The sequence below is a fragment of the Mustela putorius genome, unplaced genomic scaffold (genome assembly GCF_011764305.1).
Source record: "Mustela putorius furo isolate JIRA1106 unplaced genomic scaffold, ASM1176430v1.1 tig00000876_pilon_pilon_pilon, whole genome shotgun sequence".
In the NCBI taxonomy this organism is placed as follows: Eukaryota; Metazoa; Chordata; class Mammalia; order Carnivora; family Mustelidae; genus Mustela; species Mustela putorius.
This window is the reverse complement of record NW_025421506.1, coordinates 2,308,534-2,334,848: the sequence shown is the minus strand read 5'-3', so window position 1 is coordinate 2,334,848 and position 26,315 is coordinate 2,308,534. Positions and strand designations below refer to the sequence as shown.

General features: G+C 41.1%; 1 protein-coding gene across 3 annotated transcripts in view; it reads left to right on the top strand.

The window, feature by feature from the left end:
• Positions 1-15,544, top strand: part of AGTPBP1 (ATP/GTP binding carboxypeptidase 1) — a 159,665-nt gene extending 144,121 nt beyond the window's left edge. For 2 of the 3 annotated variants that reach the window (XM_045086080.1, XM_045086081.1), the window contains exon 26: positions 12,321-15,544. In XM_045086080.1, the coding sequence (XP_044942015.1) occupies positions 12,321-12,498 (178 nt within the window). In that variant the 3' untranslated portion in view covers positions 12,499-15,544. Of the gene's footprint in view, positions 1-6,558; positions 8,110-12,320 lie in introns of those variants that run through there. The other variant, XM_045086082.1, reaches the window with a different exon arrangement.
• The last annotated feature ends 10,771 nt before the right edge of the window (positions 15,545-26,315 follow it).

Genomic DNA, 26,315 nt, shown 5'->3' with positions numbered 1-26,315 from the left:
GTAATTGATTTCTAGTTTTAAACTGTTGTGGTTAGAAAAAATGCTTGATATGATTTCAGTTGTCTTTTATTTTTTAAGATTTATTTGTGTCCTCACATGTGATTTACCTTGAATAATGTTCTATGTGTGTTTGAGAAGAATATATTATTTTGCTGTTGTTGGTTGGAATATTCTGTATATGTCTGTTAAGATCCATGTGGTCTAACATGTAGTTTAATCCTAGTGTTTTCTTATTGATTTTCTGTCTGGATGATCTATCCATGTTGGAAGTGGGTACTTCAAGTCCCCTGCTAGTATTGTATTGCTGTGCATTTCCTTCTTTAGATTTATCTATATTTGCTTTATTTAATATGTGCTTTTATGTCAAGTGCATAGGTATTTATAATTATTATATCCTCTTAATTGACACTTTTATCTTTATATGATGACCTTCTTTTTCATTTTTTTTTTTCTTCCTGATGTGAGTGCCGCTGACTCCTGCTGTCTTTTGGTTTCTATTTACATTGAATATCTTTTTCCATCACTTTGCTTTCGGTCTATGTGTGTCCTTAAAGCTGAGGTGAATCTCTTACAGGGAACATAGAGTTGGGTGTTAACATTTTTTTTCTTAAATCCATTCAGTCACTCTATATTTTGTGCTTGAAGAATTTAGTCCACTTAAATGTAAAGTAATTATTGATAGGTATAGGCATACTGTTGCCATTTTGTTCATTGTTTTCTGGCTGTTTTGTAATTTCTTTGTTCCTTTCTTCCTTTTTTGCTTGCTTCCTTTGTGACTTGATGATTTTTTGTAGTGGTATACTTTTTTTTTAACATGGCTATAAAAAATTTAATGACTTCAGAGAATGGTGTAGTGGTATACTTTGATTTCTTTATCTTTTGTGTGTCTACTATAGGTTTTGTGTTGTGGTTACCATGAGAGTTACATAAAACATATTTATGATAGCCTAGTTTAAACTGATAATAACTTAACTTCAAATATATACCAAAACTCCTCCTTCCCCACATTTTGTTTTTGACATCACAGTTTGCATCTTTTTTACATTGTATATCCATTAACAAATTATTGTAGTTATGGTTATTTTTAATACTTTCATACTAGATTCATAAATGATTTTCCCACTACCATTGAAAAATTACAGTATGAATGTAACTATATATTCACCTTAACAATTTAATTGTAATTATATATCATATACATATATTCATATACATATATTCATATATATTCACATGCAGTTTGAATGCAACTATATATTCACCTTTACCAGTGAGTTTTATGCTGTCACTTGTTTTTCTGTTATTAGCATACTTTCATTTGAGCTTGAAAAACTCTCTTAACATTTCTTTTAAGCCCAGTCCTATGGTGATGAACTCCTTCAGTTTTTTTGGTCTGGAAAATTTTTTATTTTTCCTTCAATTCCGATTGACAGCTTTGCCAGGAAAAGTATTCCTGGTTGGTTGGGAGTGTGTTTCTTTTAGCACTTTGTAGGAATCCTTCCACTCACTTCTAGCCAGCAAGATTTCTGCTGAAAAAAATCTGCTAATAATCTTATGTGGGTTCTCATGTACATAACAGGTTGCTTTTCTCTTGCTACTTTAAAGATTTTCCTTGTCTTTAACTTTGACACTTTAATTATAATGTGTCTTGGTGTGGGCCTTTTTGGATTCATCATTTTGGATCTTCGTAAATCTGGATGTCTGATATCTTTTTCTTTCCCCAGGGTAGGGAAATTTTCAGCCATTATTTCTTTGAATAAGCTTTCTGTCCCTTTATCTCTTCTTCTGGGACCTCTGTAATGAATATATTGGTTTGTTCGTTGATGTCCCTTAAGTCCCTTAAGTAATTTTCGCTCTTCATTCTTCTTTTTGTTCCTCTTTGGATGAATCCTGCTTCCCTTTTGGAGTTCACTGATGCTTTCTTCCATTTGCTCTAGCCTGCTGCTGAAGCCTCTATTGAATTTTTCAGTTATTATATTCTTCAGTTCTATGATTTCTACACAATATTTTTTCATATCTTCTCTCTGTTGAAATTCTCACTTTGTTCATGCATTGCTCCTGACTTTGTTGAAAATCTTTATTACCATTATTTTGAAATCTGTATCAGGTATATCATTTATCTGCATTCTTTGAGATCTCTTTCTGGGTATTTATCTTGGTCTTTTGTTTGAAATAGATTTCTCTGTTTCTTCATTTTCCATGACTCTCTGTTTTGGTTTCTGCACATTAGATGAAATAGCCATCTCTCCCAATTTGTGGCAGAATGTTCTTGTGTAGGAGATAAACTTCATTCATTATTCTGACTTGAGCTTCTAGGCTTTTGTGATTGCCCAGACTTTTGTGATTGCCCAGACCTCTTTCTTCGTCTTTAGTGCCAGTGGTTGAGGGTCCCAGGTCATAGTAGTATCCCAAAAAGGAGGATCATAATCGCGCTTAGATGCAGGATGATTAGAAGCTGGACCTTTTAGCAGCAGCTGGAAAAGTCTGTAGTTAAGCCCTTCCGGGGAAAAACTGGGAGATGGGTATTTTTGCCTCTTCCCTTTGTGGTAGCCTGACTATATGGCTATTAGGACGTGCCTCTGTGCCTAAGAACTGTTTGTTCGATAGGGTACATGGGATTCATGGATGCAAGCCCTGCTGGCTTCTAGAACCAGGCTGTCTGTAGATCTGTCTCCTCAGTGGCAGCCACAATAGCTGAGGCGTCAGATGTAACGTACTTTGGTTATTGGAGCACCCTGCCGGAAGAAGGCAGGATATGTATCTGCTGACTTCCCCAGTTTCTGAAGAGGATGGCAGTCCACAATCCCTGCTAAATTAGAAGTCTGGCCCTCAGGCTGCAGCTTCTAAAATATGCCAATGAAACTTTTTAAGGGAAAGACTGGGAGACAGGCGGTTTTGCCTGCTTCCTTTGTGCTGAACACACACACACACACACACACACATGCGTGCTTGTGCATTCCAGTTAAGACTTGGTTCTTTGTTTATTATAGTCTTGTGCATCCTGTGAACACAAGTCCTGTTGACTGTCGGAGTTAGGTGCTTTTTCTAACCAACTTTTAATTCACCTATCCTTTCTTTAGCTGGGTCTAATCTTTTAGCTTTCTAATTATTAATTATACTTAATTAGGGGGATTAAGGGGAAAAAATACCTGCAGGGCACTGGGAGGTGATTTAAAAAATTTTTGAGAAAATGTTGCCGTGGGGCATAAGGTCCAGTAGCTGTCATTCTGGAGGCCCAGTTGGACTTACCTTTGAGCAGACTTTCACTTACTCTCCTGACCTTCATTTCTGTCTTTTGGCCCTAACTGAATAGCCTCTCTGATAAAAGTTTTTAGAAAGTCATCTTTCCCACTTTCTAAACTAGGGAATAACCTGAGGAAGATGATCTGAAAGTCTAACTGCTCTTTATAAAATCTTTTAATCAATTATTCTCTTTTCAATTGCACCCTGATAACCAGGTTATCGCCCAGATTATTTTAGCTTTCCTTTGACTTTGTAATGCAAATCAGCGTTTTCCCCATGGCTTCCCCTGTTGTAAGTACTTGAGCAAAGTAGAGGTTGGTACTCAGACCCCATTCATTTTTCATCCATCTGCTTTCATCTTCTAACATTTGTTGATGTCTCTTCTCTGCTATTATTTCCTCTTCAGTTTTCTTTTTCCTGTGGATTATCCTTTTAAAAAGTTACTCTTTTACAATCATCTTTGTTGCTCTTGAGATTCACTGTATTTACCAGAAGTTATAGAACTTCTTTTTCAGCAAAGCCTGTGGTTGAAAATTAATCACTTTTTATATTCCCAGAGCATTCATTGAAAATTACCATACACAAATCATTTTAACTTTACTTAATTGTATCTGTTGTATAATAAAAATTTCATCGGCTGTAACACTAAGTCTGCATTGTATCTTTCCTAGGGGCGTGTGTTTATTTTAGGTCAAAGCTGGGAATATTGGTAGAGCTCATTTAAAACTTACAACTAGGTAGTATTTTTGTACTTAGCGGAAGTGTTTTATTTTACCTGTCACCTGAGCTATTAAAGAGTCCTCTCAGCGAGTCTCATTTAAAGTATTTGAGAATTAATAAAACATTTAACAGTGCTGCACATCAGGATATGGTTAGTGGGGACTACATTCAGGATATCATGTATACAGTAGAAGTACTTGAAGTTTGAATATATTTAAAACATTATAGGAAAGCAAAGTTGAAAAATGCCGAACTCTATACAGTGTCTTATCATAATAAAAACATATGCCTGTGTTTAAATGAAGCCTAATGACTGTCTTCTAATTAGTGTTTTGACCTGTTTTCTTTCTTTTTTTTTATTGAGATGAAGTTCATAAGCATAAAATCAGTCATTTTAAAGTGAACAATTAAATGGTGTTTAATATGTTCACAATATTGTGTAACTACCAGCCACCTCTGTCTAGTTCCAAAACTTCTCATAGCACCCCCAAAGAAAACCCTCATACCCGTTAAACAGTCATATCCAGACCCTGACAACCACTCATCTGCTTTTTGTCTCTGGATTTACCTGTTCTGGATATTTCAGATAAATGGAATCATATGGTTTATGGTCTTTTATGTCTGGTTTCACTCATTTAGCTTGTTTACAAGGTTCATCTGTGGTGTAGCATGTGTTGGCACTTAATTTGTATTTGTGCATACAGCATGGACATTAGAAAATTTGGTGAGAAATTGTTCTTAATGCAACTAATAAAATAAATAGGACTTAAGCTGGAGAAAATCTTTAAAATATGCTTAGCATTTGTTCTATTTTTTTGTTAATACTTTTTTAAAAATCTAATTTGATGCATTTTGATAAAGATAGAGTACTTTTCTCATCAGGTATAGAGAATGAGTACAGGCCTGTGAATGAGTTAACATCATCATGTTTCTTGGTTAAAGGCTCTGCCTCTGTTGCTAGCATTATCACAGAGACTGACTGGAAGTTACTGGTAAGGTAGTACAAAGATACTCATTGCTACAGACTGTTAACACTAGAATGAAATATTAGCCTCTGCATTTTCTGTACTTTTTTTATGTGAAGCTAGTGTTTATTGTAAATATGTAAGAACTTTTTCTTCTGAGAAAATTAAATTAATATTATTAAAGAGAAATTTATTTGTGACACTGTTACAGACTACGAAGGCAGACTGTTCAGGAGGACTGCTACTAGGGGTGAAGGCAGTGAGGCAAGGTGGAGATTTACAGCCAGGGAGTAGGGAGGGGGCTTGGTGGATGGAAAATTACTGAGAGGAACTCACATATAAGGGAGATTCTGGCTAAACCTACTTGATGGAGTTTTTGCTAAAGCAGGCCAGACTGATGAGATACAGAGAGTGAGGGATTTTGATAAAACTGACTCAGCAAGATTCTTACCACAGCTAGACTAAGCAGGGGAGCCCCTGAGGACAGAGCCCAAGGTCAGGGCCTAGTCTGTAAGAGGACTCAGAAGAACCCAATTCAAGTTTGGTCAGGGACAGAGTCTGTCAGTATAGACCGTTTGTGGCCACATGTTAATGGCAGTATTTACAGCAATGCAGTCAAACTTACTGTTATTAATGTGCTTTATTTTAAATGTATAGTTTACCGTTTAATCAAGCTGCTCCTTAAAAAATCCTTTTTAATGGCTGTGAGGCACATGCTTGAGTCTGGTGTTCATTTGTGAGTGTCATTTATTGTAACTGTGTAGAAAATTCTTACAGCTATAATTAGATTAGAATATTTTCTAGGGAGATAAATCATGCCATGTAATTGAAGATCATATTATCTCTTCTGTCCACTGGAAATCATAGTTGCTCATAACTAAAAGTGAACCATTTGTGTTTTTGTGCAAAGTCAATGAAATGCTCTTGTACCTACAAATACAGAGGATATTAAAATCATCTGGGAAAATAAGTTGGGAACTTAATGTGAATACTTCAGGACCCCAGGCCAGATTTGATTATAATGAAAGCTTTGAGGCTTATCATAAGAAAAAGAAATGATCCTTACCATTGAGATCCAGATAAGTATGAAGTTAGTAATTGTTAATCTCTAAGACAGCAGTGTAAAGAATTTGATGATTTTAGGTACTTATTAATATTTATAAGCTATATTCTCAGTAGCCTCTTGGAAGAATGAAGTTATTCCTCTTAGTGCCTGTTTGAGACGTCAAAGTAAGAAAATGGTATATCAGAATAAGGAAGAATACATATTGTTTCCAAGACGATTCATTCTGTCCTCTGGCAGGCTATGGAGTAGGCAGGTGGTCCCAGTCTGGCAAGGGACGGAGCTAACTGGAGGTGGGTTTGCAAAACTTGTCAAACTTGTCTAGCCATGGTTCACGTGTCCCCCTCTAAGTAGTTGCCCTTCAGAGGTCACTGTGGAAAGCCTAGGGCTTCGCCTTTCCTCAGTACCACAATACTGCCCCAGATTCCCTTGTTTATTTTCTGGTTTGTTTGTTTTGCTGCTTTCTGCTTTGCTTTTCAGCCTCTTGCACTGTGTATTTTATGAATTTGTCACACGCCTCCAGGGGAGAACTGTTGGGGTCATATCTCTGCAACTCCCTTTTTTCAGGAAACGTGGCAGCTCTGAACTCCAATTTTTGCCTCCAATCCTTTGAAATTGCTGAAAGCTCTGATGACTTCTCTGCCTCTTAGCAGCTGCCCTTGCCTTGCCTTGGGTTCTTCTGGACTTTGCCCCATGCACCTTTTCTCTTGATTTTGCTTTGTATCCTTTCACTGTAATATCCGTCACAGCTGTTAATGCAGCTGTGTGCGGAATCCTGTACGTCTGGCTAGCGCATCACTAGACCAGGGATGGCCTTGGGACCCAAACACGCATGCCCATTTTGAATTTCTGTTAAGTTTGATTATTATCTCCGAGATTTTTCTGTTCTATTGAGAGCCATCAGAGACAGATGGTATTGTTACCCCTTTTCATATGTGTAAACTGAGGCTCAGAGATGAATTGACCCACGGTCATCTGTCTGGTAATTCTCAACGAAACCAGGAATTGTGCCCAGATTGATTGGACTCCAGAATTCCCCTGTGCTTTCATTGTATCTTGTATCTTCCAAGTGACTAAGCAAAATTACTAAAAGGGAATGGTTTCAGCTTTTGAGGGTGTCCTGTATTATTGAGAAAACAACTATTTAACCTTTTCGCTTTGTATAAGGAATGTTTTTAGATCAATCGTAATATAAAGTCAGTTGGAGTTTAGTGACTGTTTTTTGAAGGCAGCTTGGTTATATTTGTGGTCCAAGAAATATCAGTAAATTAACAACTTTCTTTCCTTCCCCTCCACCATAGATGATCCTGTTAGAAATTCTGTACTCTAATTGTGTGTTGAGTATATATACCTGTGTAGGAATGTGCAAATACTTGTGTATATACACTGTGGACATTTAAGACTGACAAAATTGTTAACTTGTATTTTCTATGGATAATTTTGTTTGCTTTGATATTTAGTAGATAAAACATCTCTTATGAGCTGGGAATCAAATTATAGAAATAAAACATTCTCTGATATTTAGGCAGATAGAGCCTTTACTTTCACATGAGACCTGATAATTCGATACAGGAAAGACATAATCAGCAAGTCACAAATTGCTGCTAATTTGGGCAATGGAGTATATTTCTGTTTGTGTATCAGTTTCAGAATTTCTCCCCTAGGATATCTTTATTGTGCTGTCTGAAAACAGGTAGGTTAGTTTCAAAATTGTAGAAGAGTAGGAGGTTAAGGGAGGATTCGAAGTTACAAAAGTAAGGCAGTATTTTTAGTCCTTTTGGTGTGGTGCCAGCCCATTACCTGGGCCCTTTAGGAACTGATTAGCTTTTTTCTGTAACAAGGTAGGTTTTATTAATTTTATAATAGCATTTTATATTTGTACAGTTTAAGAATTTACAGATGCTTTCACACTTACTACCTAATTGGAGTCAAACAACTTGTGAGGTAGTGGGGCTGACAGTTATCTCTGCTTTTATTCTGGAGAAAAGCCCCAGTGCTTGGAGAGAGTATGTGACTTGTTCAGGGTCATGCAGCTGGCTAGTGGGAGAAGAGAGGCACAGGCCCAGAATTTCTGACTCCAGGTCCAGTGTTTTGCTTCTTTCATGCTTTTGTATATAGGTAACAGAGCTGAAGATCTGCATCCAGGTATCTCAGATGTCCAGTCAGCTCTCCTGCAAGTAGCTGGCCATACATCAGGGGATTTGGTGAATTTATTAGGTTCAATATTGCATATGCTTACTAGTTAATATAGTGATAGGCAGAATACTTTCAGAATCTGAATGAAGCACAATTTTTCATCTTTGGAAATTAGTTGGAATTTTAAACCTTTTCTACATCGTAGTGACACCATACAGCAGGGAATTTCAACAAATTCATCCTGTGAGAAAGCCATTTGGGTGAAGGTTTTGATTTTTTTTTTTCCTGAAGCACCATGAGAAGGATTTGGTTTTGGACTAAAATGCTATTCTCTTTTAGAATGAAATGTTTCTTATTGATTAAAATCCAGAAAAGAAGGATGTTAGGGCAACGATACAGAGGCCAGCTGTTGGAGAATGAAGCAGAACAGGGAAACAGGAGTAAGCTTACATGAAGAAAAGTAGAGGGACAAAGAAGTTGTGATGGGAAAAAGGTAATAGTGATAGGAAATAATTGAGTGCTGATTAGAGTTTCTTTTTGTGATCAGAATTTTGTGATTGAATTCCTTTCTACTGATGTCAAGGGATTATTTTATAACTCTAGGGCAGATTATCTTAAGGTCTTTCTTTTCCCTGCAGGTTATTGTGAGATATAATGTATATGAAGGCTCTTCCTAAGTTGTACATTGTTCAAAACATGTTGGAATTACTAATAAAAGCAAAGCTGAATTGCTGTGGTCTTGTGCCTTACGTTTTTTTGTTTTATAACACAAAGTATAATAAGTGGGATGGGGTAATATAAAAAGCAGTGATCTTGTGGGCCCTGAGGCTTCTCGTAAGGAGTTCGGCAAATATTTTTTTTTGCGCCTGCAATGTGTCGAGTACTCTTAGGAGCTGAAAGGAGTTACTAATGTGGGTAAGTCACAGCTCCTGACCTTAACATGCTTATAAGAAGATGGACCCACAAATAGGTGGCTTCACCTGCATGGGAGAAGGGACCAGACAGAATGTGCGGGGTACAAACGGAATGCAGAGAAAGGGCGCTTAGCCTGAGATGGGCTTTCATAAAGGAAGAACATTTGCAGATGAGCCTGAGCTATAGTTTGAAGGAAATACGAGTCGGTGGGAGATAAAAGGTGGGAAGCATGTCCAGAGGAGAGGAAGCAACATCAGTGAAGGTCTGTGATGTAAAATGTGAGGCAAGAAGTAGCTCAGAGCTTGGCTGGCAGGACTTGCTTGCTGAGAATTGTAGTTTTATGACTCACTGAGTGGATGATGTTGGGACGAGGGCAAGCGGAAGCAGGCTTGCAGGGGGGAGTCTGATGAGTTCCCTTGCAAACATACAGTGGGGGTATATGTGAGATAGCCGCGCAAACCTGTTCACAAGTGCTTGTGTGCAGAGTGCAAGTTCAGGGGTGAAGTCAGGGCTTGAAATTTGGAATTTGGAAGTACCAGAATGCAACTTAAAATATGGGAGTTTACTCAAAGAGAGCGCGCCAGGAGAGCATTTTTATAAGTGCTTGTTTTTGAGGCATAGGAGGGAGGATAGAGAGCACTTGATCAGCAGTGAGCAGGGACAGAGGGGAATGCGGCACACCAGAAGGGAGGAGTGCTGGAATTTCTACCAGTTAAGGGCAAGAAACAATGGACTGGAGAGTGGCAACTGGAACACTGGCCAGAAGGCTGCTTTCAGGGTAGTGATGGGGATTGAATTCCTCTGTTCCTGCTGTCTCAGGATTCCTGCAGCTCTGACCCTAGGCCTAGCCAGCACTCTCCCTGCTGCCACAGGTGCGCAGGTTAGCACTGAGGGCTGCTTTGCCATTGCTAGATGGACTCACTGCATTTCAGACAGACGGTACACTTTCATGAAGCTGAGGCTAGGAACATGTCCGGTAGGACCTGCAGAAACAGGCATCAAATAGCAGGGTCAGTGTGGGTTCCGAGAATGGACTCAGAGTGTGAAACTGGTCCATTGCTAGGTATCACGAGGGTTGATGCCATGACGTGGATGGAGTTTATGTCGCAGCATATGAAGGAGCCAAGATCAGGAATTGACAGGCTCAAAGTATTTTCTGAGCTTTCGTTATTATGGGGTTTCTTGTGCTTCTTAGACTTAACAAAAGTGCTTATTAAGTGTCTGATCCTAGCACTGTTCCAAGTCTCCTTGATGGCTAGGAACTTTTTTGGCTTGATCCTGGGCATTTTTATTGCTTCTGAACCATATTTCTTCTGTTTCCTTAACTTATAAGACTGTTTTCTAACCTGTAAACTAGGTTTTTTCTTTAAACCCTTTCTCTTAGGTCATGTTGATTAATGCTCTAGTAGTCAGCTTCCCATGTAGAACTAGGTCCTCGTCCTGACCTCGGTGTAGTGGCTGAGGTTCCGGTAACCAGTTTACTTTGTGCCAGTCTGTTTTCTTTGGTGGTGGTATGGGGGGTGGAATTCTACTGTCTGCAGATCTCCTGAACGATGCTTGCCCCCCCACCTACCCACCCACCACATGGATTCTGTGCTCTACCTACCTGTCAGGAGACCCCATGAAGCTGCAGGTAACTGCGCTGCTCTGGTCCCGGTGCCTCCTTGCTGTGGAGTGAGCCTCTCCAGTCCTGCTTGGTTTCCCCAGCCCCTGTACCAGTGGAGTGCATGGCTTTTGAGGAAATCTACCCCCTCCCTTGCATCTCCACTATCATTTCTTCTTATTAGGACAGTCTCCAGGAAGAAAGTAAGCAAGTTTCCCCCCTCATTTCTGTCCTTCCCCCTCTTTTGCTCTAGCAGAAGCCTCCATCTGTCCTGAGAGTCTGTTCTAATAGTCCTGGGACACCCTGAGAATTTGAAACACCAGACTCAAGAAGGAGTGAATTACTGTTTTAAAAAAAAAATGGTCATTTTAGAAGACAAAAATGATTTTTTCCTTCTAATCTCATTTTTTCCCCCAAAGACCTAGTAGATTCATCATAAATATTTCAGTTGCATACCTGAAAGCTATGAAACTTGTGAGTGTTAGGTAAGTCGTAAAGTCTCACGGAGTCCTTTAAGCCACTCAGCTGGCTTATCAGGGCTACTCCATCACAGAGCAAGCTCTGAACTTTTAAAGAAGTTTGCTACATAAGACAAAGGGGGTTTTGCAATATATTTTTAATGAGCAAGATAAAAAAAATTCTAGGGAAAAAAGATAATCTCAGTGGATGAATTTTGCTTTCTCTTTTTAGAAAACAAAAACAGTATAATCCAATAACTTGTCTTTCCTGCCTAGACTTGGAGATAATCTGAACTGAATTTCATATTCAGTGCAGGACTTCTTTCATTCTAGATGCCTAATGACATTTGCTTCTCTGCTCATTTTAACAGATTATTGTTCCCTTTTTATTGTCTGATTTTATAGCTTTTAATTGCATCCATGATGGGAAATCCTTTTTGGAAGCAGGTGGGATATCAAACATATATCTGTGTGAAATTAAGATGGTTTTGGTCACAAAATGGGGACATTGAAATGTTTGTGTAGTGTTTCTTTGATAACGCCGTGTGTGTGCACGCAAGCACGTGTGTGTGTGTAAAATCTCCCAGATGGGGAGAAATCAAGATGGAAAGGCTGTCTTTATCCCAACCTACCTAATGAAATATTCAGAAGCACTTAGTGCTTTTAAGCAAATATCTTATTCTGTGTCCCAAGGGCAAGTAATTAATCTGGGTGTGGAGCATTCACTTGTTTTTCATTTTTATTCTTGACCAATGGAAACTGGGAGGAAGCACGTAAGGGCTGTTTTATGGCAAGTAATCATTGTATAGACTTAGAATAAGTGGTTTTAGTGTTTAAATACCGCACTTTCTTATAAAGGATGAATTAATAAAATAAATAAAGTAAGGCTTACTGAAATGGTCTGTTTAGCCCTGCAAATTGATACAAAGTCCTACAAAAAAGCAACCAAATAGGGGAGTCTCTTGTTTTTTATAGCTGTCTAATTGTAGAGTATATGTCAACAACCTTGTTGTACAATTAATACTTAACATGTCACCATTTATAGTCTCAACTATTATAAATCTCTTTAACTTTTTCATTTGGATAACACTTTTAAAGCTAACGCAAACTACTTGTATTATTTTGAAATCAGATTTAACCCTGTGTGGTCAAATAACCTTGTATTAGAACCTTAGGATCTAATGAAGTCTCGTGTGCTCTATGTGCTCTGGCCACAGCCCTACCACTTACGTGTTGGATGAAGATGAGCCTCGATTCCTTGAAGAAGTGGATTACAGTGCAGAAAGTAATGACGACTTAGATACTGAATTGGCGGAAAACGCAGGGGATTATGAACCTTCTGCTCAGGAGGAAGTACTTTCTGACTCTGAATTATCAAGAACATACCTACCTTAAACCTTCTACCGTCTCTTGAAAGTGCAAAACAGAAAGGAACTAGCTTGTTTTTTTCTTACACAGGAAGTTTGAGAGAAATGAGTTAATAGCTGACTCAAGAAAGAAAAAAGTAACTTGGGCCTGTTTGGTTTCAAGACAATAAATATGTTATTAATTCATGATAAAATTGGCACTTGTTTTATTTTAGATATTCAGTGCACTTGATATGGCATTGAATGATCAAATACTGGATTTAATTTTTAAAACAAAACAAAACAAAAGCTGAGTATCATTGCATGAATTTTCATCTTCTTATGGTTATATCCTGCATCAGATGGATACATTTTGAAGTGTGTGAGACTATAAAATCTGAATCCCGAGTTGTTGAAAATCCCGAGTTGTTGAAAACAAATATATATGTACATGGATTTCTCTAGCTGTGACTGTGTAGGGTGAGTAGATACTGAAGATAAGACTGTGCTTCAGAATCATGTTAACTGTGGACTTGTGACTGAAATAACCCAGAGTTTGCCTTGAAAGCGTTACATTCTCCACTTACCAAATTAAAACAAATAAAAGCTATATTAAATGTTGAATTCATTTCGTCATCCTTTTTAACCAGCTCAGATTATTTGGTTTATAGAATCTTTGTGAAGATATTCTAGAAATCCAACATCTGAACACATTGATAAAAATTTGTTTAAAAAAAATGCTGAATTTACTAGTGTTAGACTTTTTAGGGTATAGGTGTACCTCTGAGTGTTGTAAACAATATATTTGAACGGCTCTTTTCTCTAAAAGAAAATAGAGTGTGTATCACAATAGTTTGTTCAGCTTGAAACATGCAGTGAGGATACGATACAGTGTTAAATGTGTATCTGTATATTAAGCGTATTTAGCATTTCCTGAGTTGTGTGATGCTGACCCTGGCGTCTGAGTCTAGATGACTGCAGTGACCGTAAGCCATTTTTTGTAGTGACATCTTTCTGGTTGAAGCTGCCCTGCTGCGGAAATGACTTTGTCTTCAAGTAGAATAAAACTAGTTCAGCGACTTTGGATAAATGCCCTAAGAACTAAGGTTCTGTTAAAATAAAACAAATCTGAAAGAGTTACCTCATTAACAGATTCTTGCCAGATTTTGGTACATTTGGTGCTTCGGTTTTGGTACATTATTCCTGATTAGAAATTTTTAATCTTTATTTTTAAACCTATAATAATGGAAAAGAAATGATAAAATGTATGTCAGATTTTTTGCATTTTCCAAGTCAGTGATTTTCACTGTATCATTTGAGGCATTTTCTCCATAGTGTAGCTCATTTTTGATGTCCTGGCAGCTATGTTTAAAAACATAGTATGGGGCAGTTCATAGTATGGGGCAGTTCATAGTATGGGGCAGTTCATAGAGTTCTTTTTCTCTTAGTAGCCTAAGTCTTAATTAATCTCAGAAAATAGAAGACTAGATTTTGAGGGTTGACAGTCCTCTTGGTGTGTTGGTTAGCTAATTTGGGAAAGATCAGGATACTTTAGCGAAGAAAATATTATTTATTTAATAATTTATCTAATAATTCATAAAGTTATTTATTTTAATTTATATGTTTCACATAGAAAATAATTGCATATTTAATTGTGATTTTTTTTCCAGAGTGGAATATGGAGCTACTACGTATGTAAATTTTTCTTGATTCTTATAAAACTAGAAATGGAAACACAAGGTATCCACATATGAGAAGTAATTACAGTTACTATAGTGTGCAGATAACTCAGAACTTCAATTTATTATGTTGACAGTGTAAAAATCCCTTGTTGTGTACTATTATAAAATTTCGTATGGGTGACATCCATCTTTTAGTATATGTTACAAACCTGAATATGCCTTTTATTAAATCATTATTCACAAGGTTGAAGAGAAAGTCTTCTATAGTTAGGAAATGATTTTTTCCTTAATAAATAGCTTTATTTATAAAAATTTATAAAATTTCATTTATAAAAATAAAAATTTAAAATCCCAACTTTCTGAATTAGTGGGTAAAACTGTCACTGACTATTAGTAGCTAAAATTGCCCTACATTTTATCTCTGTGGCTATTTCTTTTCAGGATTTTCAAAGAATGTTTGAAATGCCTTCAGTGACATAACCCTGAAAAAGTAATGCGTAGCTGACAAACTGAACCTAATGATAGAGTTTAGACTGATTTAATTTGCCTTGTGTTTGGAACTGCGAATTTCTTAACTGTGGTTTTGGTCTGATCCAGTGGTTCTCATACTGTGTTGTGTACGTCAGAATCACCTGGAGGACTTGCTTCCCAAATCAGAGATCGCTGATCCAGTGTGGCTCTGGGCAGGGCCCCAAATGTGCATTTCTTAAAAATTCTCACGTGGTCATGCTGTAGGAACCACACTGGGAGAACCCCTGTCCTATCTGGTGTGCTCCCTCGGCCTCCAGTTTCCTAGGAGTTGCAGGACCTGTGAACTGTAGATCAGCACCAGGGATGGTTTAGATCAGACTCAGGTGTAGAATCAAGACAGTAGACACACAGAGGTCAGGCAAGGTCACCATGTTCAGGGTTTCACCCCAGGTCTGCCGGCAACTAGCCTCGAGTTCTTGCCGCAGAAGGAGGTGCTGTCCTTGGCCTTTCCCTCAAAGAGTAAGGAACGTGAAAAGCTTGAGGGTCTTTTGTTTCTTGAGTCTGTGAAATTTATCCAGGAAAGGCAGAATGCAAAAAACCTGTGGTTCACATCGGCATTTCCTTTATTGCAGTCATACTATTGTTTGAAGAAAGGGTTTCGTCCTGCTTTAAGTATCCTTACTCAGTTCCTGCCACGTCTGCCAGTGGTGTTTGTTGTTCAGAGACATGGACATTTGTTTGAATTCTAATTACAAATAAGTAACCTGGAGTTCCACTTGAGATATGCACTAACAGCAGTGAATATGCTACTTCAACATTTCAAATATCCAAGTGAAGATGACCGTATTATTATAAGCACTAAAGTGGATAATATAATAAATGTACTGATGGAATTGTCTTTGTGCATGATCCAGAAATAAATGACACTAATGAAACCATAAATGTATCTTTATAAATCCTTTGTTTTCCTATACGTACATTTTTTAAAAAAGGTTTTATTTATTTGAGGGAACATGAGAGGGGGGATGGTCACAGGGAGAAGCAGACTCCCCGCCAAGTGGGGAGCCTGATGCAGGACTCGATCCCAGGGTCGTGACTGATGCTTAACTGGCTGAGCCAGCCAGGCGCCCTTCCTGTATGTACTTGAATCGTTATAAAATATTAATTGAAAATCCGTGAATTCAGTGAATCAGCTACATGTAAGCCCTAGGTCTCTCCATTTGGAAAAAGATGGTGAAGCGATATTTTCAGTTGAAAGACCATTCTACTTCATCCAATGGAATGTTCTTACTAACATGAAGCAAATATTTCTCTGGCTAAAGCCCATTTGAATTCCTGCATAGGAAAAGGGAAACTCAGAAGAAAGTCTCATTTTCTTTATGAAAATTCATGTTTTGAGGGTTCTGTTCCTGGAATGTCAAATTTCGGTTGTTTTCCACCATTAATCGTCTATATATAGCCTTTGTACTTACCTATACGGGGCTGACCATTAGGACCTTCTTTTTTGAGACCCTAAGAAGTAACTTGGGCCTGTCCCCACTCCTTCCACCTCATAGCCTTCCTCACACTCCAAGTCCTTTCGACCTCCTAGCACCTTCTATCAGCTCTTAGGCTTCAGAGCATGGCTGGTTATTGGGGTCATTGAATAAACCTTGCAGTTTGAGGTGGATGCATAGGCAGTACTGAAATCCTAATGAATGGGCCTCCTGTGGTGGCATTTGAGGCACCGTGCAGGCCAGCCAGGGTGACAGTTTGGAGTCTGGGGCCTGGCTGACGCTGTGAGAACTGAAGTGAGCTCTGCCTGTGCGGTTGCGTGCATACGCACTCCCAAACCCCTGCAGAGTGGGGGTGGACCTGTGGTGCCCTTCGCTTCGTAAACCCAGCAGCTTGGGACACTTTGCTGCAGATGCTCAGATGGTTTACCTTTACAGTAACAAATGTGGGGCTGTCCCTTTCCAAGATGTCCTGCTAGGATGCCAAGCAAATATGAAGCAAACAGTAACAAAAATCTGGCCGGGGGAATCATGACGCTGGTTTCCGAACATTTTTAACGTGTTCTTAAGGTACATACAGAGCTGTGATGAATGGCAGATGGGAAGAAATTATGGAAGGCAAGGATGCTTGTTACTGAAAAATAAATGGGAAAGACTCGAGTTTAATAAATAAGAATAAAGTCTACACCTTTGAAAGTAGATGGGCTTCTCTGTAGCTGTTCCTCTAGCCGAAAGTGTAATTAAATTTTAAGACTGGAAACTTACCTTCATGTTCAGTGCTAAATAGTTACTAAAGTCAGATTACATACTCTCTTTGCAGTGTCTTGATTCTTTATGCTTTCTTCCATGTCATCTATATGACTGCTTTTTCTCCTGTTAATTCTTAGAAATGTTTGACATTTCATCTATTTTTCTTTTCAGTTGTGGGCACTTGAAACACAGTGAATGAATTGTATAATTTCATATAAAAAGATAAATTTCAAAATCTGAGAAGATCCCTTTTAAAGGGTTATAATTTGTGTTTAACATAGAGAGAGGAGTGTCTAGTGCACATCTACCTTTGTCAAGGTTTATTTCTCCCTCCTAAACGGCTACATGAGATGAAAATCTATCAAAAACTAAACCCAAGTGAAATAAGTCAAGCAGAGAGAGTCAATTATCATATGGTTTCACTTATTTGTGGAGCATAACAAATAGCATGGAGGACATGGGGAGATGAAGAGGAGAAGGGAGTTGAGGGAAATTGGAAGGGGAGGTGAACCATGAGAGACTATGGACTCTGAAAAACAATCTGAGGGTTTTGAAGGAGGTGGGGGGGGCGGGTGGGAGGTTGGGGGAACCAGGTGGTAGGTATTAGGGCACGGATTGCATGGAGCACTGGGTGTGGTGCAAAAACAATGAATACTGTTACACTGAAAAAGATAAATTAAAACAAAACTAAACTAAACTAAACCACCATTCTCACATACATGACAATCCAGATCGCTTACCGGATGGAATGGCCCCGGGCATGCTTGCTTCTTGACTATTCATTCTCCCCTTTGCCCCAAACCATGTTCAAGACCTGTGTGTCCTGTGGCCAATACCTTTCCCTGAGGCTTCAGGAGTGGGGCGCAAGAGCTGAGCCCCCCGCCCATGCAGCCCATCACAAGGATGGTCAGGCAGGCATGTGATCCACGTGAACCCAAACAGCAAATATCGGGACTTCGGCTAGTTATGCTAGGACAAAGGCCCTTCCATGAAAAGGAACGTTGTAGCTACTGCTGGCCTCTGTGCAGCCCTGAGAGGAGAACACTCCCAAGACGAGCCAGTGTTGAAAGAACAGAGCCGAAAGTGAGAGAAACTGGATCCTTTTATCACTGAAGCCCTGTATTGAGCTTTCTGTGAAACCTTGAATTAGGCAGTTGCATTGTTCAGGCTTTTAAAATTGAATTTCACTGGTGAAGGTATGTCTTACACAGGTGTGTCTGAAACCTATCTGAAAAACCAGCAACCTTTAGTGTCGGGGGGATGGCCCTACCCAAAGCACACATCCTGAGAGCTGTTAAAAGAAAGGGACAAATCCCTTTACCCAAAGGGACACTCTGGAAAGGCAAAAACAGCTGTCGTCTCGAGCATGTCAAACTAGTTTTTATTTTATGTCTACCAGAAAGATTTACTGGGCCAGAAATGGGCCATATTTCTGTCATCCTGCTCTAAACTTAGGAACTACTTCCTCCAGTTTTGAGACTTGTCACTGGTGTGTTCAGAGGTAGCATGAGCCCAAGAGCTGACTTTTCGACATCTCGAAAGTTCTCTGTTGTAGCAGCGGAGAATACAAACGTGAACTACTCATATGGAATAGGGAGCGCGTCTCTATGATGGTGCATCCTAATAGGATGGACCCGGAGAGCAAGCTGAGAGGGAGCAGAGATTCCTTTGTTGAGTTACATCAGTTAGACCAGTGAGCAAATATAATGAGATGAGGTTTCAGTGGTATTTAGTTAGCCGTCTCCGAGCTGTTTCTATCCCCCCACTGATTAGAACTACAAATCCCTGCCTTATCTGCACACAGGATTCATATATAAGGAGTGTCTAAATAGCCCTTTAAAGTTTAAGAAGTATTTCCCACAGGTTCCCTTACTTGAGCATCACTATTGACAAGCAGATATCACTAGTATTTCCACTGAATGCATGAGGGTTAGGGCATAGGCCTCCACCAGGCTAGCTGGTGTGCAGCAGAGCGAGGACCTACGCCCGGGTGTCGGGCCCTTTGCTGGCGGCCCCGTGCTTTCTCTCCACGTGCCGCCAACCCATGGCCTGTCCCAGACCTGTGAGTCTGGTAAACAGGTTGATGATTCTGAAAATCTGCAACTGTTTTATTATTACATCATCAAATGGTCCCTACAAAGGGCGGGATGAGCTAAACCTGACAATATTATCTAGTGTGTTGACCACTCTCCCCTGGGGGTTTATGGAAATGATCTTGATGGTAACATTTTATCTCAGATTTTCCAAATCACTATTTTTATGGATGGTTAGGTACATCCAGAAAATGTACATCCAGTTTTAGAAAGTGGTACATCCAGTTTTTGTGTCTAACCAATTTGCGGGGGTCTTTTTGTTTTCTGATTTTAAAGAAAGAGACCCTTGAGTCTTTTTTATTTTAACAGAATAGGTAATGGTTTAGTAGAAGCTTCACTCTGTCTTTTCTTGTTTTTCTGAAGGCTTGGAAAGGCTGCTTTTATAGCCATGATGGTAAGGGAACAGTACATTTTGTTTGATAGACTGAACCTAAAATAAATTTTGCTGCACTTCCTTAAAAAATTTCCATTTTTATTGGGAAAAGAGTTTAATCTGTAGCTTCATTATCACTTTAACTGGCAGGGCCAAGAAATCAGTTTTAGAAATAAGCCCACAGTTATCTGTTTTCTAGAGCAACATAATCTTTTTTATAATACAAAACAAGAATAAGATGACCTCAACACCCTAACTTGGACTTGTACTCGTGTCTGATCACCTTGTTGGTGAAATTTTTATGGAGACTTTTAAAAATTTGTTGATTAAGCTAAGCAAGCTGATTCAATTGTCCTCAAAGTTGTGCAGTTGTAAGGGTGTGAGCACGGTCCTTAGCAACTGGGCACCTGAGGCTTCTGTGATGTTTCTGACAAGGTCCTGCCTGCCTGCAGAAGATACCTACCCCCCTACGGATAAGTCTTAGGGTGTGTATAGGAAATTCAAAAGCACGAGCCTCCTAAACAAGCAAGAGGGCCCTAGGATCCTTCATGACATTACTCCTAGTTAATAGGGTCAGGTAGGTTTCACTGTGTCTTTATAGGTAAACCCATCAAACCTAAATAAAAATCTTTCAGTAAGACCAAAGCATGCAAATCTGTCTAACACTTAGAGTGAACAAAATAGTGACTTTTTGCTTTGGTGATAGTAAAGGCTAGCATTTACTGAGTGCCTTACTAAGCCACCAATACTGATCTGTGTACCTATTTAATCTTCACAGTACTGCACAGTATTATTACTCCCATTTTATAGATGTGGAAATTAACCTGTTAAAGATCAACAGCTAATAAATGTTGAAAAATAAGTTGATTCTTATTCAAATCAAGCAGGAAAGTGGCAACTAAGAACCACCTAAAAACTGGTTTTTACAGTTGTCATCCCAGATTCCACGGTGTCTGACCAGGGGGCACATTTCATAACTGATACAGTTCAAGAAAAGCTTATGGACATGGGCCTGCCATTTTGCCTATTAACCCCAGGACCAGGTGCAGTGGAGCACATAAGTCCCAGCTTAGGAACCTCAGTGACTTGGGAACTGTAGCAGGATGGCCTCAGTTCCATCATATTTCACTTTGCAGTCTGTGTTGTGGTTCCCCCATCGCAGGCCTCCCTGTAGCCAAGAATGATGGAATTCAATAGTCACTCAGCCACGTACGTACTGTCCAGTCCAGCCATCATAAGCCTTTGTTGTTGTAGGAGAGAGAAAATAGAATCAGAACTGTCCTGTTGTCTTGATTAGAATAAAGAGAACATGGTTAATTGGGACCAAGAAAAAAAATAACAAATACATGTTTCTAAAATAATTATCTCCCACGCTACTTGTGTATAAATCTGGAGGTTGGGTTGTGAGTATTCATCCCCTCTTGGGGGAGGTGCCATACCTTCCAGCACTTCCTTTCCCTGGGAGGCACCTGCCTGGGGTGCACTGAACCGGTCCTGTGGGGGCAGAGTGGGGCGGGGAGGAGCTCACTCTGGAGACCAGCCATGGACTGTCTACCTGATCACTGTACAGATGCTACCTGGAGGGAACCTGGGGCGGAGGGAGTGTTGGAATAAGTTTTTAGGCCAAAGATGGGCAGCCGCTGTCCAGGATGCCACAACAGCAAATGGAAATTTAGATAACCTTCTTTCTCCATAAATGGCTTGGCCAGATGTGCTATATCCAGACAGCCATTCCCCAACGCCCAAGCCAGCCCTGGGCTCCGTACTTACCACCCTGTTCCTTCTCACCCTTAAACAGGTTTGACATTGGCTCCTGCCCATCAGACATTTTCTGGATTTTTTCTTTTCTTTTCCTGTTCTTTATTCCTTATCCTGTAAGAGCTTTCTGCCTCTGCCTTACTTAGCAGTTCAGCAAACGGAGAGAGACTGTCCGCTCCATGAGGGGTTGATTTCACCTCAACTGTCTTCTTGAGTCTTTCAATAACAGGTGTCCCACAGGGGTGGGAAGATTCCCAGTGCCCAGGGAGGAGAATCAGTGGGTGATCTGGGGGGCAGTGTGGGGGCAGCGTCTCACAGCAGGAAACCACCCCACGCCCACAGAACTGTCGCATTTGCATTATATACTATTATCAGCTTGTATAGGAACATGAAATGTTTCTCCAGGCTTAGGGAGGTGGGAATTGTTTAAGAAATGGTGTCATTTGATAGGTCCATACAGGTAAAAGCTAAGTATAACAAGACTACTTTCTTGGCTAATTAATTACATAGTGCCCACCCTATGTCAGAGCTACCTGCTTCAGACCTGACAAGGGCAGAATTAACACCCAGAGGCGGAAATCCTCAGAAATCCACTAGGTCTTTGGGATGACTGTTTTCATTTTTAACCTCTCCCTGACCAACCCCACCCACATGTTCTCCCGTCCTCCCCAGTAGGTCTGCTTTGTGGTCCCATCTTGAGAGCCCTGGAATCTCGTCAGCATGGGTTCCTTCAAATTACCGGACTCTGTTCAAAGGGACAGAGGATGTCCTTCCACAGGCCGACCTTTCTGATTTGCAATTAGTTTGCAGTTGGTGAAAGATTTAATGTCCGTTTAATTAATTCACCAAATATTACTGTCACAGCACGTGAAGTTCTGGTGGCCCAAAGTAACGACAACAACCTGTTGGCTAAAGGAAGATGGTACTAGTCTGCTCGAGTCCCCTAACATAATAGTATGGGTTTATAGTGGAGAGAGGGAAGGAAAGCAAGAGATAGTCTTTCTCTCTCTCTCTCTCGCTCTCTTTTTTTCTGCAGTCTTTATATCTTGCTTTAAAATTGCCTCCTCACTTTGGGTCAAAAATGCCCCTAAACTTCTTGGAAACTGGGGACACTTTAGTCAATGAACCACGAAAAGTCCAAACTCCAGAGCTCTTAGTACCTAATTCAGCCTTTGCATCTCTATCAGGCCCATGTCCCTATCTTGGTGTCTTTATTGATGAAACTGATGGCAATACCCGCCTCCCTCCCCCCCACCCCCGGAATATGAGTGTTTCCCTGCATCAGGTTCTCACAGGAGGGGTTCAGAGGCTGGTGTGGGCTTGGGATCTAAAGTCAATAAACTGTGCGACAGGCTGTCCTTTCAGGGGTCGGCTTTTCTAATTTGGAATTAGTTTGAAGTGGGGGGAGAAGCTCATGTCTGTTTAATTAATCCACCCAACATGGCTTGTGAAGTTTTAGAGACCCAGATTCGTAGGATGTCAGGCACAAGGCCCTGCACAAAATAACAGCTCAATAAATAGCATGACACTGTGGGTGGCGGCCCGTTTGACTCCATCCCATTTACTCTGCTTAGTATTTCAGAATTTTTCCGTCTCGGCCTTCATAGGTCCTCCAGTCCCGCTCTTGTTTAGATGAAGAAATTCATCCAGGAAAAGCGACTTGCCTGAGGGAGGCCACCCGCTTTCTGACTGCATCTCAAACCTTCCGAATCCTTTCTGATGTGCACGCTCTGCTGGCACATGCTTTTAGGCTGAGCAGAGCCGGCTCTAATTTCAGACTTGTTTCATATTCTGTTGACAATTACATCGCCCATCTTTCATTTATAGCCTTGACTTTATAGCTTTGGGAAGCACCTTAAAATATAATTGCAAATGCTCTACCCATCCAAATGTGCACACTCCTTGCCTAATAATGAGGCTTTTAAGTGGCGGCATAGGAGAGCAGCAAGATGATGACAGCTCATGTGAAATGGGGACTCTGGGCAGATGGGATTTGGTAATGGAGTCAGTGACACCAGTTTTCTGATCATTGGTCCGCGGTTACGGGGGCACATTTTGTATTTTGAAAGGCACAAAGTGTCAGGTCATTGCCCAAAGACTGATTAAGATTTTGATTATTTTTCAGAATCATAACGAAGTACCTTAAGACTGACTTTTCATTTTCAGAGCTTTCTGTTTGATGTTTCTGTCTTTTGTTTACAAGTGGTGCTTGCTATTGTTTGTAGATCTAGCAAAAAAAAAAAAAAAAAACAACTTTTTCTCTCCTGTTGCCTCAGTGGTTTAATTTGCTCTATTCTAGGAGTCAAAGTCCTAGCTGCCCTTGGACTTGAGACACGTGACATTGGCCTGTGTGCTTGGCAGCTCTTAATTGAGAGCATTCATTCATTCATTCGTCAAACTTCTTGCAAGTACTGATGTGCACGGCAGCAGAGGGGGTGAAGGTACACAAAAGCAAGTAAGACATGGTCCTTACCCTCAGAGACCTTGAGTCTCGTGGAGGAGAAGGGCCTGGTTTCAATAAACAGCAATGAGTTAAGGCAGAACACGATGCCAGGACAAGGGACACCATGCCGAGGGGTCACAGGAACGGACTCATCCCCAGGTGGGCCTCTGGGAAAGGGGTCACAATGTGAGTCCCAGCTGGACCTCAAGGAATGCTGGGAATTATGAAATGTGGAGATGGGACTTAGCAGCAGGGGGCAGGTCGAGAGCGGGTGAGCAGGGTCAGCATTCTAGGCAGAGGGAACGAGGTGAGAGAAGGTGGAGGCTGGTTGACAGCTGGGGAGAGGGAAGCAGGGGTCTGGTCACAGAGGGCCTTGGAAGTTCTGCGATGGAATCTGTACCTGTAGGTCAGTGGGAGGCTACAGATGAATCTTGAGCAAGGAAGTAAGGGGAGTTGCCTTAAATCGTAAACAGATAGGGGGCTCTTGGGTGGCTCAGTCGGTTAAGTGTCTGCCTTCAACTCAGGTCATGATCCCAAGGTCCCGGGATTGAGTCCCGCATAGGACTCCCTGCTCAGCCGGGAGCCTGCTTTTCCCTTTCCCTCTGCCTGCCACTCTGCCTACTTGTGCTCTTTCTCTGTCAAATAACTACATTAAAAAAATAAAAGTAAAAATAAATTGTAGAAAGACAAAAAGTGATCAGAAGGGTATAATCTCCTGATTGCACTTTTGGATCCGATAACCAACCCAGTGGGGTTTCTTAGGTATGCCTCTACCTCCCTTCTTTGGGTAGGAGTTTGTCTCCGATTCCCAGCTCCCTCTGGCCATGGGCTGCGCCTTTGGAGCAAGCCTCCGGAGCCCTCGCCCTCGGAGATGAGCCCCCGCCTCCCTCTGAGCCAGGCCTGCCATGCCTGCTGTAGCCCAGAGGGAGTGACAGTGATGATCACACCAAAGTTAACTCCTGCTTCTCGAATTTCATAAGCTCGTGCGAGCTAGGGATCTTGAGGTGTCAGTTAAGGATTCCAGGCTAGATCAATGTGGGCACAGAATGAAGTTCCCTAAGGCTGGCAGGTCTTACAGAAACTGACAAATAATTCTCCTTCTCACCCGAGCTGCGAACAAATCCCTGATGAATGAATTTGTTGAGTGAATCCTTAAGGGGAGTCATCTTCGGGAAGTGGACAGAACTGAATCGAGGGGAGCCAGCTGGTCTAATCAATGCACCCTGGTCAAACCTTCAGCAAATAGTGCATCTCCTTGAAATTCATCTTTTTTTGTCTATAACGTCAAAGTATTAAGAGATCCTAAGGTCCCTTGGTTCTTTGATTCGATGATTTGCCCCAACTTTATCTGTTAAAACATGTATTAGATAGGTTTCTCTGGTTTTTCTTACATATAATGGAAAGGACTTGAATCAATCACATCAACTTTGACAGTCTGATAAATTCATGGTACATATAGACACTTCCTACCGCTAGTTCTAACGGGGTGCAGAGTGACCGCCCCTCCCCCTCTGGACCGAGTGGGATCATTACGCAGACATTGGCACCCTCCACTTCCCAGTGCAGGCCAGTGACTTCCCCACCTGGTTGAAGCTGGTCTTCCCATGGGATCTGCTTTGGACTCTGACAAAGAACTGGAGGTGTGCCAGGACTAACTCAAGAAACAAACGTCAGGTGTGGTAAGCAGTACTGTGGCTCGTTCTTGTCACTATGTCTCACATTGAACTTGGCTCTCTATCAGACGCAAAATCTAGAAGCCCTCTTAGTAGGACTGGAGGGAAATGCTGGATTAACATCTGTGGGTTGACTAGGCAGGGTGGATGAAGTTCACATCTGTCTGGGATGAGGGGAAGACAGAAAAGGTGGAGGTGAAAAGGGGGCAGGTGAGGGGGGTGAGGAAGGAAAGGGAGGGTGAGGGAGAGAAGGGGAGAGAGGGGGGAGCACGTGAAGGAGGAACAGTTAAGTCAGGTTTGCAGGCGTGTGTCCAACCCTTGTATCACCTTTTTGTTTTGGGCTGGGCTCCGTTGCCCAGAAAGATCTAGAGGTGGGCCACCTCCTCTCTGTCCTACCAGGGGGACCGTTGGGGGACTCAGTCCCTGTCCCCTGCAGCTGGTCAACACCTGCTGTGCCCACTGCTGGCTCACCGGGCCCCAGCGAGAGCATGCCCTGTATACTGCTGAAGCTTCCAGAAAGTGTGCAAATGCCTTGGAGAAGGAAGGTGGGGAAAACAGTGTTGAGCCACTGGTCTTCCTCCCCCACTTCCTGCGGCTGAGCAAGGGGCAGCTCTCCTGGGTGGTCCTTCCAAGGTGACCCATAGCATGGGGTGCCTGTCCTTCCGAACCCCCCACCAGGCCTCCCTCACGCTCTTCCCTGCCCAGTGTCTGGCTCTCTTGTCCTACAGTGACGCCACCCCCTGCCCAGAGCGAGAGCTCCGGCTCCCCCAGATTCTCTCGTACCTTCGGAATTCTCTGCTTTGGCTCATAGGTTTGACTGAGTTTTGAGGAAGCGGGAGAAGCTGTGGTTCTGGACAGGGTGGGCTGGGGAGAAGGCAGGGACCTCCACTCTGGGTGGAGCTCTCACCCCTGAAAGACCTGAAGACAGACACTGCTGGCCACTTCTCACTGGAGACCACCCATCAGGCCCCTGTGAGGCAGGTGCTTTCCTCGTAGTAGAGCGACGTTGGCCATTTTTCCTGAGAAATGTTACTGTCTTTAGAAGGAATTTCCTTGTTAACCATGCTATTTGAACAAATGGTGCCATTTTTACATATTTTATTGCTCATCTGAAGGTTTGTAGAGCCTAT